Source organism: Heterodontus francisci, chromosome 12, assembly GCF_036365525.1.
Source record: "Heterodontus francisci isolate sHetFra1 chromosome 12, sHetFra1.hap1, whole genome shotgun sequence".
Lineage (NCBI taxonomy): Eukaryota > Metazoa > Chordata > Chondrichthyes > Heterodontiformes > Heterodontidae > Heterodontus > Heterodontus francisci.
The window spans coordinates 30,772,589-30,789,687 of NC_090382.1; the positions used below are offsets into that span (position 1 = coordinate 30,772,589).

General features: G+C 42.1%; 1 protein-coding gene across 2 annotated transcripts in view; it reads right to left on the reverse strand.

Moving 5' to 3' along the window:
• LOC137375798 (slit homolog 3 protein-like) overlaps positions 1–17,099 on the reverse strand; it is a 909,976-nt gene that overhangs the window by 501,339 nt on the left and 391,538 nt on the right. Inside the window, exon 6 of one of the 2 annotated variants that reach the window (XM_068043262.1) lies at positions 11,695–11,766. The exons of the other annotated variant lie outside the window; for it this stretch is intronic. Coding sequence (XP_067899363.1) covers positions 11,695–11,766 — 72 coding nt within the window. The remainder of the gene's footprint in view (positions 1–11,694; positions 11,767–17,099) is intronic. 2 annotated transcript variants of the gene reach the window in all.

Sequence of the window (17,099 nt, forward strand, 5' to 3'; positions counted from 1 at the left end):
CTACACTGAAGCTTATCATTTGAGAGAGGTCTTCTTTTCAATTGCATGCACACCCACAATTAGGTATGAGACTGCCTGCCTGGCATAAGCTGGCTTCATATAAATGTTTAGCATGTTTCAATGTTGGTTTCAAAGGTTGTGTCTGCTTGCCTATTTCCTTTCCTCTCTCTTTTTATTGGCAAATCATGGTTTGTTGCCCAACTTTATGCATTGCATTTTTTGCATTACTAGACTGTTATTTCAACTAGAAAGAGCAGTTGTCATGGTGACAACCATGCAGACTGATCTACCTTCCAAATGCCGAAAAGGTTGAGTATTAATTTTATTCCAATTTTCTGTGCTTTCCTTCTGAAGCCATTTATTCCACAGGTAGATTTCCTCAAACAGCTGCAGCTCAAGTGCCCATTCTCATCCCAGGACCCACATCGGCTGACGCAGACAATTCTTCCTGGGCAAGTCAGAGGAGACATGTTGACTTCATTTTTGCCTCATAGGGGATGCTATCACAGAGCTACACTAGATTCCAACCTGAAAACAACTTCGACCACAGAGACATCACTTTCCTTTGAACTTTTAAGCTATTGGATCCTTCCAAGTCATTGCTATTGTCATACACTTAATCAGATGCTTGTATGCAGTGGCATTAGACAAGTTAGAGCTGCTTTGTTTGCAAGGAGCAATACCTTCATCAGTGGAAAGCAGGAATCAGTACCACAGGGTACAAACCTATTCCTTGGTGACATGGATCTTAAGGGTGCAGAGCATCACAGATGGCATTCATAAAATCAGCTGAGCCTCTCAAACCAGCCCTATGGCCTATGTGATATGTAAAGGTTTCTATTCTATTAAGGTCTAGGTGATGTTGGATATTAGGAACCCGATGATGCATGTTAATACCCAATAACTTGGAAGCATCTGTGAGGCCTTCATTTTGAGACAAATAAGCATGCAATGCTTATATAAACCAATATGCAAATTTGATGGCTGGCTACCCTCTTGGGCTCTGACTAGTGACATACCCAAGACAAGTGCACAGCATGCATCTATAGATCCGAATTATAATACCATAGAAATGCTGAATCATAGGATCCCATTGGTTAGACTCGGTGGGGAGGGGAGGGTTGGGGGGGCGGTGGTGGTATGTCTTGCTGCATATACCAGCGATTAAAATCTACTTCATTTTCTACAAGTTTGCATTGCGAAGGGGAGTTACCATTCAGCAGTAGAGTGAGCAGGCTCAGGGTCAACCAGTACCAGAAGACTTGCTGAGGAAGAAGTGCATGAAGATGACTTGCGAGAGGAAGACTACAGTTCCATTCCCAGACATTGCATTCAATTAAACGTATAATATTGTGCACACACAACTAGTCCTGCCCAATTTTTTTTAATCATATAGTGGGGTTATGACCCAGTGAGGAAGATGTCTAGGGGTTCCCTCTCAGCCTTCACCTGGTCATACCGTAACAGGGTTTAATTTTAAACGCACCATGTTTTTAGCTCCCCCTTGGTGAATCCTTGTTCAACGCTTTCCAATTATAAGGTAAATAAACCAGCACAAACAGGCCTTCTTAGGTTTAAAGAAGAAAAGTTGAAATTTATTAAACTTGAACTTAAACTCTAATTTGGTTGACGTCTATGGATAAACGACGCAACCACGCTAGCATGCATACGTGATACACACATGCAAATAGAGCAGAAGGAAAATAAAGTGGAAAAATTTGAGGCAATATCTGAGGAGTTTTTGTTACGGTTCTTCAAGCTCACTGTAGAGTCCTTGATTGTAGGTAGATCTTGCTTTTCTTTGGGGCCCAGTATTCTTCTTAAACCTTGTTTGCCTTAGGAGACTTTTCTCTCTTGGGGTTCATGTGTCTTCAGTGGATTCAGAGGCTTGTGAGAAAGAGATGGGAGCAGACAGGAGAGATCATCTCAGTCCAGGAGCAAACACTCTTTCTGAGTTCAAACTCTCTGTGGCCAGTTCAAAAGAAAACTCTGGAACAGCCAGGTAGTCATGTGACCAGCTGGTCTAACTAATCCTGCCCCTTGTGGATTGTATCCTCCTTAGCAGGCTCTGGAATGCACTTCCTCATTTTTGATGTCTGTTAGCATGTAAATGTTTTTTTTTCAGCCACGGCTGATCTGTTTAACAAGTTATTTCCTCACTTCAGCAACAGCTAAAAATTAATGTTCATGTGACAAAACCAATATGCCTCATTCTTGGCAGGTGGTGGAGGCCTGCATGACAAGTGGTCAGATACAGACCATGCTAGTCATTCTGATCAACTTCATGTTAAGTACTATGAATGGACAACTTTCCACCTGCTTTTACTTTCATATAGAATTTCTGAAAGAAACTCTGCGGTAAGATCAAATAAAAGAAAACAAATGTCACCTAAAAATGAGAAGTGTTATGTGGTATCAATATTTTCCACCCTGGTGCTTCCCTTTGGTGAGCCTGTATGATATGAGTTGTCAACTCCTGCTCTTTCTAAATGGTAGCCTTGTGGGCCAGGGTTGGTGCAGTGGAACAAGCAGGGTGACACTCTACTGATTGTCAATGGGGGCCTCACTGCATGAAAGTGCCAATGTATCTTTTTGTGCAGGGTCCTGAGAGGGCTCTGTAATAGCTTGCAGCATATCCAATAAAACGGGGACTGTCTGATCTTCTCTACTACTTCTTCAGTCATATGAGGGTGCCAGCTGGGTATGTCCGCTGTTTGTCACCCTAAGAAGCAGATGTCTTATCTATGCTTCCTTCTGTCAGATAGAGTACACTACTTGTCCTGTTGGGAGGGTGCCCTTCAGAACCAAACAGGGGAAAGACACATTAAGCCAGTGTTAGAAGAGTGCAGAGGATGAGCAGGAATGTAGGGCTGTGGGAGGTCACAAAGGTCGGGGGGCTTTACTGGCGTTTCTCAGTTGGCCATACTATTTTACCCTTTACAACTGCTGAATAAAAGCAAGGCGAAAGCAGATGTTTTATGCAGAACTTCACCTCATATGACATCATGCATAGGCAGCATTCCGTCATGTGCTCTTTGTGATCTTATAAGAGAAATTCTGTTCAAAGTGCTTGTTTCGAACCAACAGTTCCAAAATGATGTGACTGACACACCAGTAAGGCTGAAGATTTTTCTGACACACCCAAATATGGCTGTGGTTGTCAGAGGCCAATTATCACAGTCCCAAGACATCACTGCCAGACTTCTATAGGGAAACATCATTTAGCCCAACCATTTTTAGCTATTTCTATTGCATGGCCTTCCTTCTGTCATAAGATAAGAACTAGGGTTGTTCACTGATGATTCTACAGCACTCAACTCCATTTACAACTTCCTCAAGAATGAAGCAGCCCATGTCAGCCTGCCAAAGGACCTAGACAACATTCTCTGGCTTGGGTTGACAAGTGGCAGGAAACATTTAGACCATATTAATGCCCAGCAATGAACCTCACCAGCAAGAAAAGGCCTAATCACCTCCCCTGATCTTCAATTGCACCAGTCACTATCACCATCCTAAGGATCACCACTAACCTGAAGTTTAACTGGACCGGCCATTGTGGCTATAAGAACAAAGCAGAAGGTAGCTATTCTGTCAAGAGTGGATTATCTCCTGATCTTCCAAAACCATTCACCATATACAAAGCTCAAGTCAGGAGTTTGATGGAGTATTCACCATTTCCCCTGAATGGGTGCAGCTACAACAACACCCAAGAAGCTCAACATCATCATGTCAAAACAATCCACCTGACTGGTGCCTATCACTAGACTCAATATCAGTACCCCACTGCGCTGTGCAATTACTTTTTAATTGATTTTAAGATGTTTAAATACAGATCATATTTTTGTATATCCATTGGGACTATTGATTGCATGGTGCTTGCTGAAGGATTACAATGATACATTATGCTGTGCGTATGCTAGGAACAGTGCATGTTGAAAGGATAACGTAATTCAATCAGTAAAAAATAATGGGGCAGGGAAAGAACAGAATATTTTGTCTAGCTATTGGTCCTGATGGATGGGATCACTGCCTTTGCTTGCTTTAAGGTGGACCCTTGCTGCTGCAAGATGGGAGGTTGAGTGTTGTCTAAAAAAAGAAATTCGCATGTGCAATTTAGTCCTGGCGAGCTGGGTGCTGACGTAGGCTGTGCATGCACTGCATCATACTGGCAGGAAGAAAGCGATCTGCGCATACGTGCAGTTCGGAATGCAATGATGACGTTGGCGCTTGGCTGCGTTGTCAGGAGACACTCTAAAAAAGAAAAACCTCGAGGCAGAAATTCATTTGTCTAGTGCTGCTGCAGATTTCTGTCGATTCTCTGGGGCCAGGCATTGCCACGGGGCCATTACCTGTGCAGCCTTCTTCATTGATATCACTAAAGAATGGCACACGAGCTGCACAGGTAGTGGTCCACAGCACTGCCTGCCCTGGCGGAATTGACATAGTCCGGGTTGCAATGCTAAAAGTGGTGCCACGCATACAAATTTTCTCCCCTTGTATTTATATAATGTCTTCCGTGACCTCAGGATGTCCCAAAGTGTTTCACAGCCAATGAAGTATTTTTTGAATTCTAGTCACTGTTATAAGAAATACGGCAGCCAATTTGCGCACAGCAAGGTCCCAAAATAAGCAATGCAATAATGATGAAATTATCTGCTTTTTTTTTAAGTAATGTTGGTTGAGGGATAAATATTGACCATACAATTTTTTTTTAATAGTCACTATTTCCTTATTTGAAATGTCAGAACTGCAGCGAGACTGTAGTTCACAGCAAAGCATTAGTAATAAGATGGGCATATTCTGACCTCACAACATGTACTGTCAGTGCTCTTTATTTATCACGAAAGGCTTTCAGATTACCAACTGAAATCAATCCTAAAATGTAGCCCACATGTCTTTTGTTGTATTCTCCCTTGTTTGGACATGCTAGCTCTTTTCTGCAGTTCTGCTGCCTGAACCAGTCTCTCTGCCAGTCAGACAAAGGGGTCACTCAAGCCTCTTCTCAATTCTTCAAATTCACCCAACTGCAGAATAAGAGCAAGGGTAATTGATCTGAAATACTTAGAAACGGGTGAGTGTGAAATAATGTGAGAGAGTGAGATAGATACTGACAATGAGGAAAAGAAAATGAAACTGAACATAGACAAAGTGAGAATGTGAAGAAAGAGTAGGATAGTGAAGCAAGCAAGTATGATGAGTGTGACCATGCAAGAGTTTAAGTGTGTGAGAATGAGAGAGGCATCTGAAACAGTATTACAGTGAGAACATGCGAGTGTATGAATGAGAATGTGGCTGTGCATATGTCCACATGCATGAGTTTGGAATAGTGAGAGTCTGGGAGTATAAATGTGTACCAGAGGAAATGTGTGTGACTGAAGAAGGGAGTGTGGCAGTGTTAGTTGCACGTATGCAGGAGGAGCCTTTGATGTTGTAAGCTCTGTGTTTGTGAGTGTCAGAAGTTAACACAGTAAATAGAACGCTTTAAAATTAAACAGAAAAATAATCAATTTAAAGATATCAAACTTGTAAGATCAAAAGGATTTTCAGTTTGAAAAGATAAAGGAACATCTTTGAACAGATACTGAATTACAAAGAAAAAACTTCTCATTCCCAGCTATCACCAGCCCTCATATTCGAAGTCAACATTCACACTCACTGGAAAAAGAAAATTTGTCATCAAGGCACTTCAAACTATCAAAATCAAGCCAAAATAGCATGCTGTTTTAGCCCTTACAAATTGTTTATAAATTTCCAATTCATTGCTCCAAATATGACCCAACTGCCACCTTCCTGGTTAGGATTGCAGTCTTGATTATAAATATATATTGCCTGTCTATTCCTACATAGTCTTTTGTTTTCAATTTGACTGATTTTAAATTCTGTGAGCAGCAGGGTGGAACAGTGAGAGAATACAAACAGGCCCACAGTGGCATCATTCTGGGCTCGAATATGCCAGTGCGCCAGCATAAATGTTAGGACATCAGACAGAAGGTGCAATGCACAAGGAAGCCACTGGGATCAGTCATTCTGCAATAACAAAGGTGACACTTCCAACATATCACTCACTATATATTTTATATTCACCAGAGTAGATCAATAGAGAAACAATAAATGACTCTTTAAGAGTGGAAAGGACATCCAGAAGATTCAATGAAGCTGACCATATTCTCAATTTTGAAGTTTCTCATTCAGCTGCAGGGCTGAGCCACATTTTTGAGCAGGTTACTTTAAGGTAAGTTAAAAGATAATAGATATTATGATTTGCGACAAACCATCATTTTTTTTTGTAGAGAAGGCGCTCAAACTCCCCACACCCTCCCACAAAAAGGTAAATCCAACTTCTTAATCGTTCAATACTCAGTCAGTGGTAAATTAATTTGTTACAGTGATATGAGTGCAAGTGTTTTAATTTAGGACTGCAAGACACTTTAGCATCAGTAGAAATACAGTCAGCAACACAGGGTGTTGGCTAGGAGGAGTTACTGAGCCTGACAGGGTGAGGGAGATGGATTAACTTCAGTGCAGAAATACTTATCAATTTAGGATTGTGTCATGCATGCTACTTTAGCTCCTCTGCAGCAATGGGCTCAAAAATTTACTAATTAGATTACGATCACTCACTGTTTAATTGAATATTACATTGTCCCCACTGTGCTACAAATCAGTAACACGTTGAGTAATAGAGAGGAATCATACACTCTGGAAGTATTTAATAAATGCGATCTTAACCAAAATTGGAACCTATAAGTTTGGAACTAGTTATGAAATATGAAAAGATTTAAGTATTTCATAGCAATTATTGCATTTTGTTGATGGGAATCCCAGAATAGCCAACAGGATCACGCAACCAAATCAAGTAATTTGAAAAATACTAATTTCAGAACATATTTTCCAATTTTCTCCCCCCATCTGCCCTGTGTTTACTTGTACTGGGTGACAGCCCACTGCTGCCATTTATCATGAATAAGCCTGGACCATGAGCATGGCCGTCTATCTGACCCTGGAAGACATCAAAGCCGGGTCTGCTTCTCTTCACAGATGTTCACTCGCATGCACTTCCAGCAGGGATCAATGGATAACACACAGGGACAGTGAATGCTGGCTGACAATTCCCCTCCTTACCCAAGGCACTGTGAGGCTGACTACAGCACCAAATCCATTGGTCTAGCTGAGATCAGCTCCTTCAGCACACAGTGAGAATCTGGTCTATGTGGCTTAATGCTATGGGCAGGCATCCCTGCAGCACCGGAACATCAGGGAAGAAATATCAAGGAATGCCAAAAGTTGTTCAAAATACACAACATTCAATAGAGACAATAAAAGCTAATTTAAAATCATTTTGCCCAGTTTTAAAAATGATTTAACAATAATGAAATGATCGCATGATCACTATGTTACCAGGCAGTACAATGGTTGCTCACACCCACAGTAAGAGAAAAACAAGAGCACGCAGGCAGTCCCTCAATATCAGCACCAGTGAGATTTCAAAAACCATTGAACAAAATGTTCTCAATACAAATGAAAAAGAAACTTATTATTCTGACTTTACCTATTATATCATGCATTATGTATTATTAAAATTTGCCTATTAGTATTATATATTAGCGTATGCCTATTTTAGCGGTATGCTCAAATAGCTGAGCCAATTATCAATTTGATTCTTGGAACATATCATGCAAAGGAACAAAATTTAGAGTATATATAACCAAACTGGAGCGATTTAAAAGATTGGACTCCGCAGACAGGCATCGACATCCCTCCCTATGATCTCCAACTCTTAGCAGGGCTATACATACAATAAATGAATAAATTACCTCTTGGTTAATTCCCCACTTTCGCTCAACCGCACTAACAGCATAAATGCAACAGGCATCTGCGAGGCAGATTCAAGATCTCACAGATAAGAACAGGCCTAAAATTCCTGGAGTAACATACCTTTCCTGGTAAATTGGTTCCTGGTTGAATGTGCATCGTTGGGATGTGAATAGATGTGGTCGATCTGAACATCATGACTTTTTTTGGTTGCATCAGCGCATTGCAGTCCATGTTGCCGCTTTCCCTTTGGTCGCTTTGCGTTTTCCCCTCCCAGCTCCTGACTGCGGAGATTTATGCTAGTCCAAGCTTGCTGACATCAGGGAGATTGTTACTGATTAATCACTGCGGTCAAAAAACAGCAAGTCTTTTTTTAACCGCAGCAATTTATTTGGGCGGGTGGGGGGCGGGGGGGTTGGTTGAAGGGGCCAAGAATGACATACAACTCGCCTGGTTCATGATGTTTTTTCCAATACCAGGACTCAATGGATTCAACAGAACATGCACAGGAGGAGGAAGCAATAGCGCGATTATGTAGATCATTCAATATCCGCAGCCCAATTCCAAAGCTTCAGGCCCATACATTTCATGCACAGTGAGTGGCACTGGGTGAGAGCACTGATTCAGAATAACTGGACCATGACACCTGCGGTGACTGGTGTTATGCAGTGCATTGCAGGTCAGGATGAGTGGGGGGGGGGCCTGCGTTGTGTCTGTGTTGGACTAACGTGCTTAGAAATGACTAGCTCTGCTGCCTCTGATATTAGGGTCACCTCACTCCAACGGTTGCTTCTGTAGCTTTGATGTTGCCAAGGAAACAACTTATTATTTTTCTATCACACAATAAAATGGATTGTGGGGATAGCAGTAATACTTCATAAAAACATTAGGAAAAATGATAAAGGGGTTTATTGACCTATTGCAAAAAAACAAGAATGACAATTTCTGTCGTCTGCTTCTGGCAGGGAGACAGCAAAGCTAAAATGAGGCGCTTTGTAGCAAAAACTTTGGCCAATCCCTTACATTAATAAATCAGTATCTAAAAGCATTGCACAGATAATGGGATTACTGTTACTTAGCTGATTCACTGAGATAAACACTGTGGGGTTTAAGGAGCGTTCATCAGTGGATCAGTAGCTGTCTCCTTTAAGTGAGCATTCATCTCAACTGAAGCCACAGCAGTCCTCATCAGATGCTTTGATTGTCAAAAATTAGCTACTGAGCTAAGGATGCCGATCCTGCAACATTGGTTCTTCTGCCGAAGCCCATTGTAACATTCTTTCCTCCTTGCTGTGTAAACTTTTGCAATGACTTGTTGGGGGAAGGGAGAGGAAGGTTAATTTTCTTCAATTTGCGCAATTGTTATGTTCATTTTGCTGGCTTCTCCCCTTCATTCCTGCCTTCATTCCTGTGTACAAGAGGATTAGCAGCTGGGTGATTCGAGGTGATCAGAAGCACTAATGCGCACATACAAAACTGATATCACTGTGAAGAAACTTCCAAAATCTTCAGAAAACTCCAAGAAGAATTTTGTTTTAAACTAACAGGGGACTTCAGCATTTAACATGACCAGAGGAAAGTTATTCAGCAACAACTAAGGACGTAGTAGCTTGCGTAGGTGTTACTCTTCCTGAAGAAGTCTTTGACAACTGAAAATGGTAATAACCTGTTGCCTTTATGGGGTCAACATTACCCACGCCCACCCTGTATCTGAACTTGTATTTATGAAGCCTATACAACTATGGAAAACCGCCATCAAGGCAAAATGTCTGGGAAATGGTTCCTTGCTTGTAGTCCCAAGACTTGATGGGGCTTCACCACGTTAAAATGTATCAATGCCTCATCTACAAAGTATCAATGCAGTCAAGATTGAAATGATGCACAGCTTGCTGATCTCCCCTTCCTTACATAGAATTACATAGTATTTATAGCATGTAAATAGGCCATCCGACCCAACTGGTCCATGCTGGTGTTTCTGCTCCACACGACCTTCCTTCCACCCTACTTCATCAAACTCTATCAGGATATCACATTCATTTTTCTCTCATGCACTTATCTAGCTTCCCTTTAAATGTGTCGATGCTATTCACCTCAACCACTCCATGTGGTAGCAAGTTCCACATCTAACCACTCTCTGTGTAAAGGCATTTCTGCTAAATTTTTTATTGGATTTATTAGTGACTATTTTACATTTATGACCTCTAGTTTTGGTTTCCCCAGAAGTGCAAAACACCCTCTTTACGTTTACCCCTTCATAAGAGGCCATGAATAGGTCATTCTACAGTCTTTCCTGATGGTTATAACCTCTCAAATCAAGAAACAGAGAGAGGTTTACCAAGTGGATTGAGGACAGTGTCCATTTAAGAGACTCAAAATACTGAATTGATGTTTTTGGAATAGTTTCTGTGGTAATGTGGTCACCGAATCAGGTGGCTCATTAAAGGAAAACCATCACCTTGTAAAAACAGTAAGCATACATGCTCCCAAGATTCTGTGTAAAATGGATAATTTACAAGTGCATTGTCATCAAGAACTCTGGACTTAAAGGGAAGAGGGGCAAATGTGGACTGTAGCTTTACGGCTGATAATAAAATTAGTATTCGTAAAAATAACAATGGATGCCCTACTCCTGGACATCCCTGCTTCCTTTGCTAACCAGGAGCTTCTGGCTTGCAAGAGAGCCCACAGTGTTGAACGATTGCTTTGGGCAGGGATGGGCTGAAAGGGGTTTAAGAACTGGCACGAAATACACAAAGAAATATTTTATTTTTGAAATGCACATTTAGCAAAATATATTGCTGGAGAACATCATTTTCAAGCCATTTGTTAGACTCATTTCACTCATTCCAAAGGGTTTCCCTCATAGCACTGAATGATGGGTGTCTCAGTGCCCCAAGTTTAAGATTTGCACTTAATATACTCGCAGTTGTGCAATCCAGAAACAATTTCCCACCTAAGTGAAAAATATCGGCTGCTCATGATATCATTGCACGTCATCTCCAGTAACCCCAGTGAAGAAGAAAAAATCTAAAGAATTTTTTTTAAATGTAGGTATTACATTAACCATATAAATATCCTAGTCTGTCCCACATGTGCCCAATATGTAAAATCGAAGAGAATCAGTGAGTGCCTAGAATCCCCAATGGATCTTGTGAATGGAATGGCAGAGGGGTGTCTCCTGAAATCCTAGAATTTCAAATATTATCAATTAGAACTGACATGCAATGGCCAACAGAGCTCTCAATGCTGCCTCACTGCAAGGCTTTAATCATTTCTAACACACAGAGTTGTTTAATTACACATGTCTTAAGGTTCAAAAAATAAGACTTTGCCCTCCTGCTCCCTCAGAAAAAAGTACTTGTACACACAACACATACATCATTCAAAGTGTATTTTAGATTCTAGTCACAGGAGGATTTGGGGATAATTGATTCATACAAAGAGTCAGGACTTAATTATTAATAAAAATGACATTGGATGTCAAGGTTTTAATTCGCCCCACCTCCATCCTCACCCTTCATTTCTGGGCAATCTTCTTCTTGTGCATTTTTCTGCTTGCGTAAAACTTTTATTTCAGTGAATTTAACCTTCATTTTACTTGATCCACTTTAAAACAAATTTTTGAATATTTTTCTTTCTCGAGTCATATTACCTCACATGTGCCTCTTTGCTGGATTCTACGTACCGCGAGGTGAAGAGGGAGGAGAGCATCGCGTTAGCAATCTCAATGATGTGTGCCTGTCTGGTAGGCTGGGTTCAGCTCCAGCACACGCAGAAAGCTTCCCAAGTAGGAATGGGTTAACGCGTGGCAAGATTACAGACAAACTGCAGGCACAGGGAAAGGAGGAGGAGAAAAGAAAGAGAGAGACCAGGTCCACTTACAGGATCTCCAAGTCACGCAGGGCTCTGAAGGTTCCATCCTCGATACAACTTATGTGGTTGTTGTCCAGCTGCCTGTTAGACAAATAAAGAACAAAGAATACATCAGAGGGGGCAGCGAGAAGACAAAGCCCCCTTTCTCAGCAGGCAGGGGTCCCGAACATCCTCGCCACTGTTACATCCCCTTCACTAGTAAAACTCAGCCTGCCACCCAGTAATACCGGGCTTCCTCTGGCCTTGCATATAACACTGCCTTTCCCCTTCACCGAATGAGAAGCCTCGTACTGAGCAGAGAAGCCTATCAGCTCTCCGTAAATATTAATTGCGCAGTTTTTTAAAGGCAGAGGGAGTAATTTCATTACATTAGGTGGCCTAATCCATTACAGGCTTTTACTGTCCTGTCATTGAAACCATTTCATTAAAAGTAAAGGCTTCTAAATCACTCGAGGGCACACAGTTGCCCTCGACGACCTACCAGAATTTTTTTTATTCCCTTCTTTTATCCTGGTTTCAGAGGCCGTATCGAAGTCTGCCTGACAAGTCCCTGACACAATGCTGAGTGCTCAATCACTGCGCTGATCTGTCAGGGTGCACACAGAGTACACCGCACTCTAAATTAAGCACAACAAATCTCATTTGATATTCACTAATTATGCCGTGCGCCAAAAGCTTACCACATTGCCCTGACGGTGAACCATCAACTCCTTCCTCGCTATGAGGGGTTTACCCGCCCAAAAGAAAAGAAATGCATGGTTTGGGGGCAAGCAACCCCTTTTTTTTTTAAAGGAGCACCATCAACATGAAAAATGTCCTTTGCAAACAAAAGAAAATGTATGCCAACACCCAGCACAATAATGTGAATCATGCGAAAATGCACCATCACATCACTTGTACAGGACGGCAATGGAATGGGGGGGGAGGCGGGAACAGCAGTAAAATTGTAAGAACATTCTTTTAATGGACTAATATATCTGCAGTGCACAAAGCGATTCAGTTATTTTTTAAGAACATGTTACGTCCAGTAATATTACCAGATACACACTCTTATCAGCACTGGGACATTCCTGGGATCTGGAAATACTTGGAAGGGGGCCCAGTGTACTAAATAGGATCTGAGGGCACAGCAGTACTTTATTGGGGCCCAGGACCTGTGAGCAATGGCAGGGGGGATTACAAGAACACTTGAGGGGGAGAATTTGGGAACTTGTGCACATTTTTCATTCAGGGATCACTTGGAGAAGGATCTTCAAATATGAGAGAACTGGAGAAGGATGTTTGAGGAGTGGGAGAATTGGAAGCAGTTCTGGATTCAGAGAGCATTGGAAATGTAGTCTACAGAGAATCAGAGTCTGCCATTATCGGGAGAGTTGCTGGAAATATTGGAGGGGAGTAGGGTCTATCAGTTTTGTGGGTAGAGGAGGGCTCCAAAGAAGGGAATACAAACTAGCTCTTAAACCTTTGGAATCCACCTTCTGCAAGTGTTTGTGCAGAGATTGCATATTTAGAAATTATCCAAACTCTACGTGCTCTTTCCAACTGTTGTGAGGTTAAGAAAATCCAGCTATGGCCCAGGCTTTTGGGAGAGGCTGTGGCCTTGAATTAAAAATAGTCATTAAGGTATTAAAAGACACAAAATATAATTTAATGGGTAAATTTAGTCATGTTACGATAACATTTTTATCTTGTAATTTTATCCATGATCGTATTATGAATATTAGAAATGTCAATTACTGAGGAAAAATGCTTTTTGAGTGATTTATTTGGTTCATAAACGAACTAGGACATGATTACCCGTAAAAATTAAATTACAAAAATTGCCCTACTCCTGGCCTTTTCTGCTCCCTTTGCTAACCAGGAGCTGCTGGCTTGCAACAGAACACATAGCATTGAATAATTGCTCTGGGTGGTGTTGTGTTGAGGCAGTGGGGGGGGGGGGGGGGGGGGGATTGGGGGAAGGGGGGGTCAAGAAACTGGCAGGAAATTGAACAAGCAAATATTTTATATCTGAAAAGCACTTTGAGAAAAATGCAATACTGCAGAAGATCTTCTTCAAGCCATTTGCCAGGCTTATTTCGCTTGTTCAACAGGGTTCCTCTCAGAACACTGAATGCTGCGTGTCTCAATGCTTCAGTTAAAGCTTTTCAAGCTCCATAGGCAATGCTTGATGGAGCAGTATGGAGTGAGTTTTGCGCTCTTCTAGCCTGTGGAAAGTTGACCTGAAACTGCTTGTTACCAGTACTGGGCTCAAAAATTACCAATTTACCAGCCTATCACCTTGTCGGGCACAAAGTGTCACAGGGAATAACTGAACTTCGGATGAATGAGACAGTATATTACAGTTGCTATGTTGAGGATCATTGTACCAAAAGCTATAAGAGTCATAGAGTTTTACAGCACAGAAATAGGCCCTTCGGCCCAACGTGCTTGCGCCGTCCAATCGAATCCCATTTTCCCGCACTCGGCCCATAGCCTTGTATGCCATGACGTTTCAAGTGCTCATCTGTTTAAATGTTGTGAGGGTTCCTGCCTCTACCACCTCTTCAGGCGGTGTGTTCCAGATTCCAACCACCCTCTGGGTGAAAACATTTTTCCTCAACTCCCCTCTAAACCTCCTGCCCCTTACCTTAAATCTAACCAGGGGGCCCTGGTTATTGACCCCTCCGCTAAGGGAAAAAGTTTCTTCCTATCTATCCTATCAATGCCCCTCATAATTTTATATACCTCAACCAGGTCCCCCCTCAGCCTTCTCCGCTCCAAGGAAAACAACCCCAGTCTATCCAGTCTCTCTTCATAACTGAAATGCTCCAGCCCAGGCAACATCCTGGTGAATCTCCTCTGCACCCTCTCCAGTGCAATCACATCCTTCCTATAGTGTGGTGACCAGAACTGTACACAGTACTCTAGCTGTGGCCTAACCAGCATTTTATACAGCTCTAACATAACCTCCCTGCTCTTGTATTCTATGCCTCGGCTAATAAAGACAAGTATCCTGTATGCCTTCCTAACCACCTTATCTACCTGTGCTGCTGCCTTCAGTGATCTATGGACAATCACCACAAGGTCCCTCTGATCCTCTGTACTCCCTAGGGTCCTACCATCCATAGTCCCTTGCCTTGTTAGTCCTCCCAAAGTGCATCACCTCACACTTCTCAGGATTAAGTTCCATCTGTCACTGCTCCGCCCATCTTACCAGCCCAACTATATCGTCCTGTAATCTAAGGCTTTCCTCCTAATTGGCACAGGGTCAATAAGATTAAAGAGGTAAATGTGTGGCTCAAAGATTGGTGTGGGAGAAATGGGTTCAAATTCATGGGACATTGGCACCAGTACTGGGGAAGGAGGGAGCTGTTCCGATGGGATGGGCTCCACCTGAATCATGCTGGGACCAGAGTCCTGGTGAATCACATAACTAGAGCTGTAGATAGGGCTTGAAACTAAATAGTTGGGGGGGGTGGGTGCGGTGGAGGGTTCAGTTGCATGGCAAATTATGAAGTCAAAGTTAAAGGAGAAGGTAAGAGTGCTGATTGTTACCAGAAAATAAAAGGGACAGGCGTGTGAACATCATATTGCACCAAGGAATTGTACAAGAGTGGGGAAATTTGATACTAGAACAAACTTAAAGGCTTTGTATCTGAATGCACAAAGCATTTGGAATAAAATAAATGAGTTAACAGCGCAAATTGAGACAAATGGGTATGATTTAGTGGCGATTACTGAGACGTGGTTGCAGGGAAAACAAGTTTGGAAATTGAATATCCAAGGGTACTCAGTATTTCAGAAGGATAGTAGGAAGGAAAAGAAGGTGGTGTAGCTTTGTTAGTAAAGGAAGAGATCAGTGCTGCAGTGAGAAATGATATAGGCACTGGAGATCAAAACATAGAATCAGTCTGGGTAGAAATAAGAAATAGCAAGGGAAAGAAGTCCCTGGTGGGAGTAATCTATAGGTCCCCAAACAGTAAGTCTGCAGTGGGGCACAGTATAAACCAGGAAATACTGGGGGCATGTAAGAAAGGTATGACAATAATCATGGGTGATTTTAATATGCATATAAACTGGATTAATCAAATTGGCAAGGGTAGCCTTAAGGGAGAGTTCATTGAATGTATTAGAGATTGATTCTTGGAGCAATATGTTGTGGAACCAACCAGGGAGCAGGCTATTCTAGATTTGGTATTGTGTAAAGAGGTGGGATTAATTAATGATCTCATAGTTAAGAATTCTCTAGGGAAGAGTGATCATAGTATACTAGAATTTCAAATTCAGTTTGAGGGTGAGAAACTGGAGTCCCACACGAGCGTCCTGGAGTTATACAAAGGTAATTACATAGGCATCAGGACAGATTTAGTCCTCGTGGACTGGGCAGGAAGACTAAAAGGTAGGATAGCTGATGAGCAGTGGTAGATGTTTAAGGAGATATTCAATTCCTCCCAACTAAAATATATTCCAGAGAGGAAGAAAGATTGTAAGAGGGGGAAAAAACATCCATGGGTAAGAAAGGAAGTTAAGGATAACATAAAGACAAAATCTAAGGCATACCATATTGCAAAGACCAGTGGCAGGCTGGAAGATTGGGAAACTTTTAAAGATCAACAAAGGGTTACTAAAAAAGTAATAAAAAGAGCAAAGGTAAAGTATGAAAGAAAACTAGCTCAAAATATAAAAACGGATAGCAAAAGCTTCTATAAGTATATAAAAGGGAAGAGAGTAGCTAAAGTGAACGTTGGTCCCTTGGAGGATGAGACTGGGGAGTTAATAGAGGGGAACACAGAACTGGCGGAGACACTAAATTAGTATTTTGCCTCAATTTTCACGGTGGAGGACACGAGTACCATCCCAATGGTAACAGGTAATGCAGAGGTTATAGAAAGGGAGGAACTTAGAACAATCATCATCACTAGTTTAGTTTAGTTTAGAGATACAGCACTGAAACAGGCCCTTCGGCCCACCGAGTCTGTGCCGACCATCAACCACCCATTTATACTAATCCTACACTAATCCCATATTCCTACCACATCCCCACCTGTCCCTATATTTCCCTGCCACCTACTAGGAGCAATTTATAATGGCCAATTTACCTACCAACCTGCAAGTCTTTTGGCTGTGGGAGGAAACCGGAGCACCCGGAGAAAACCCACGCAGACATGCAAACTCCACACAGGCAGTACCCAGAATTGAACCCGGGTCACTGGAGCTGTGAGGCAGCGGTGCTAACCACTGCGCCACTGTGCCGCCCAAGGAATAAAAGTACTGAGCAAACTATTGGGATTGAAGGCAGATAAGTCCCGAGGGCCTGATGGCCTACATCTTGGAGTCTTAAAGGAAGTGGCAGTGGAGATAGTGGATCCATTGGTTATAATATTCCAAAATTCCCTGGATGCGGGGAAGATTCCAGTGGATTGGAAAAATGC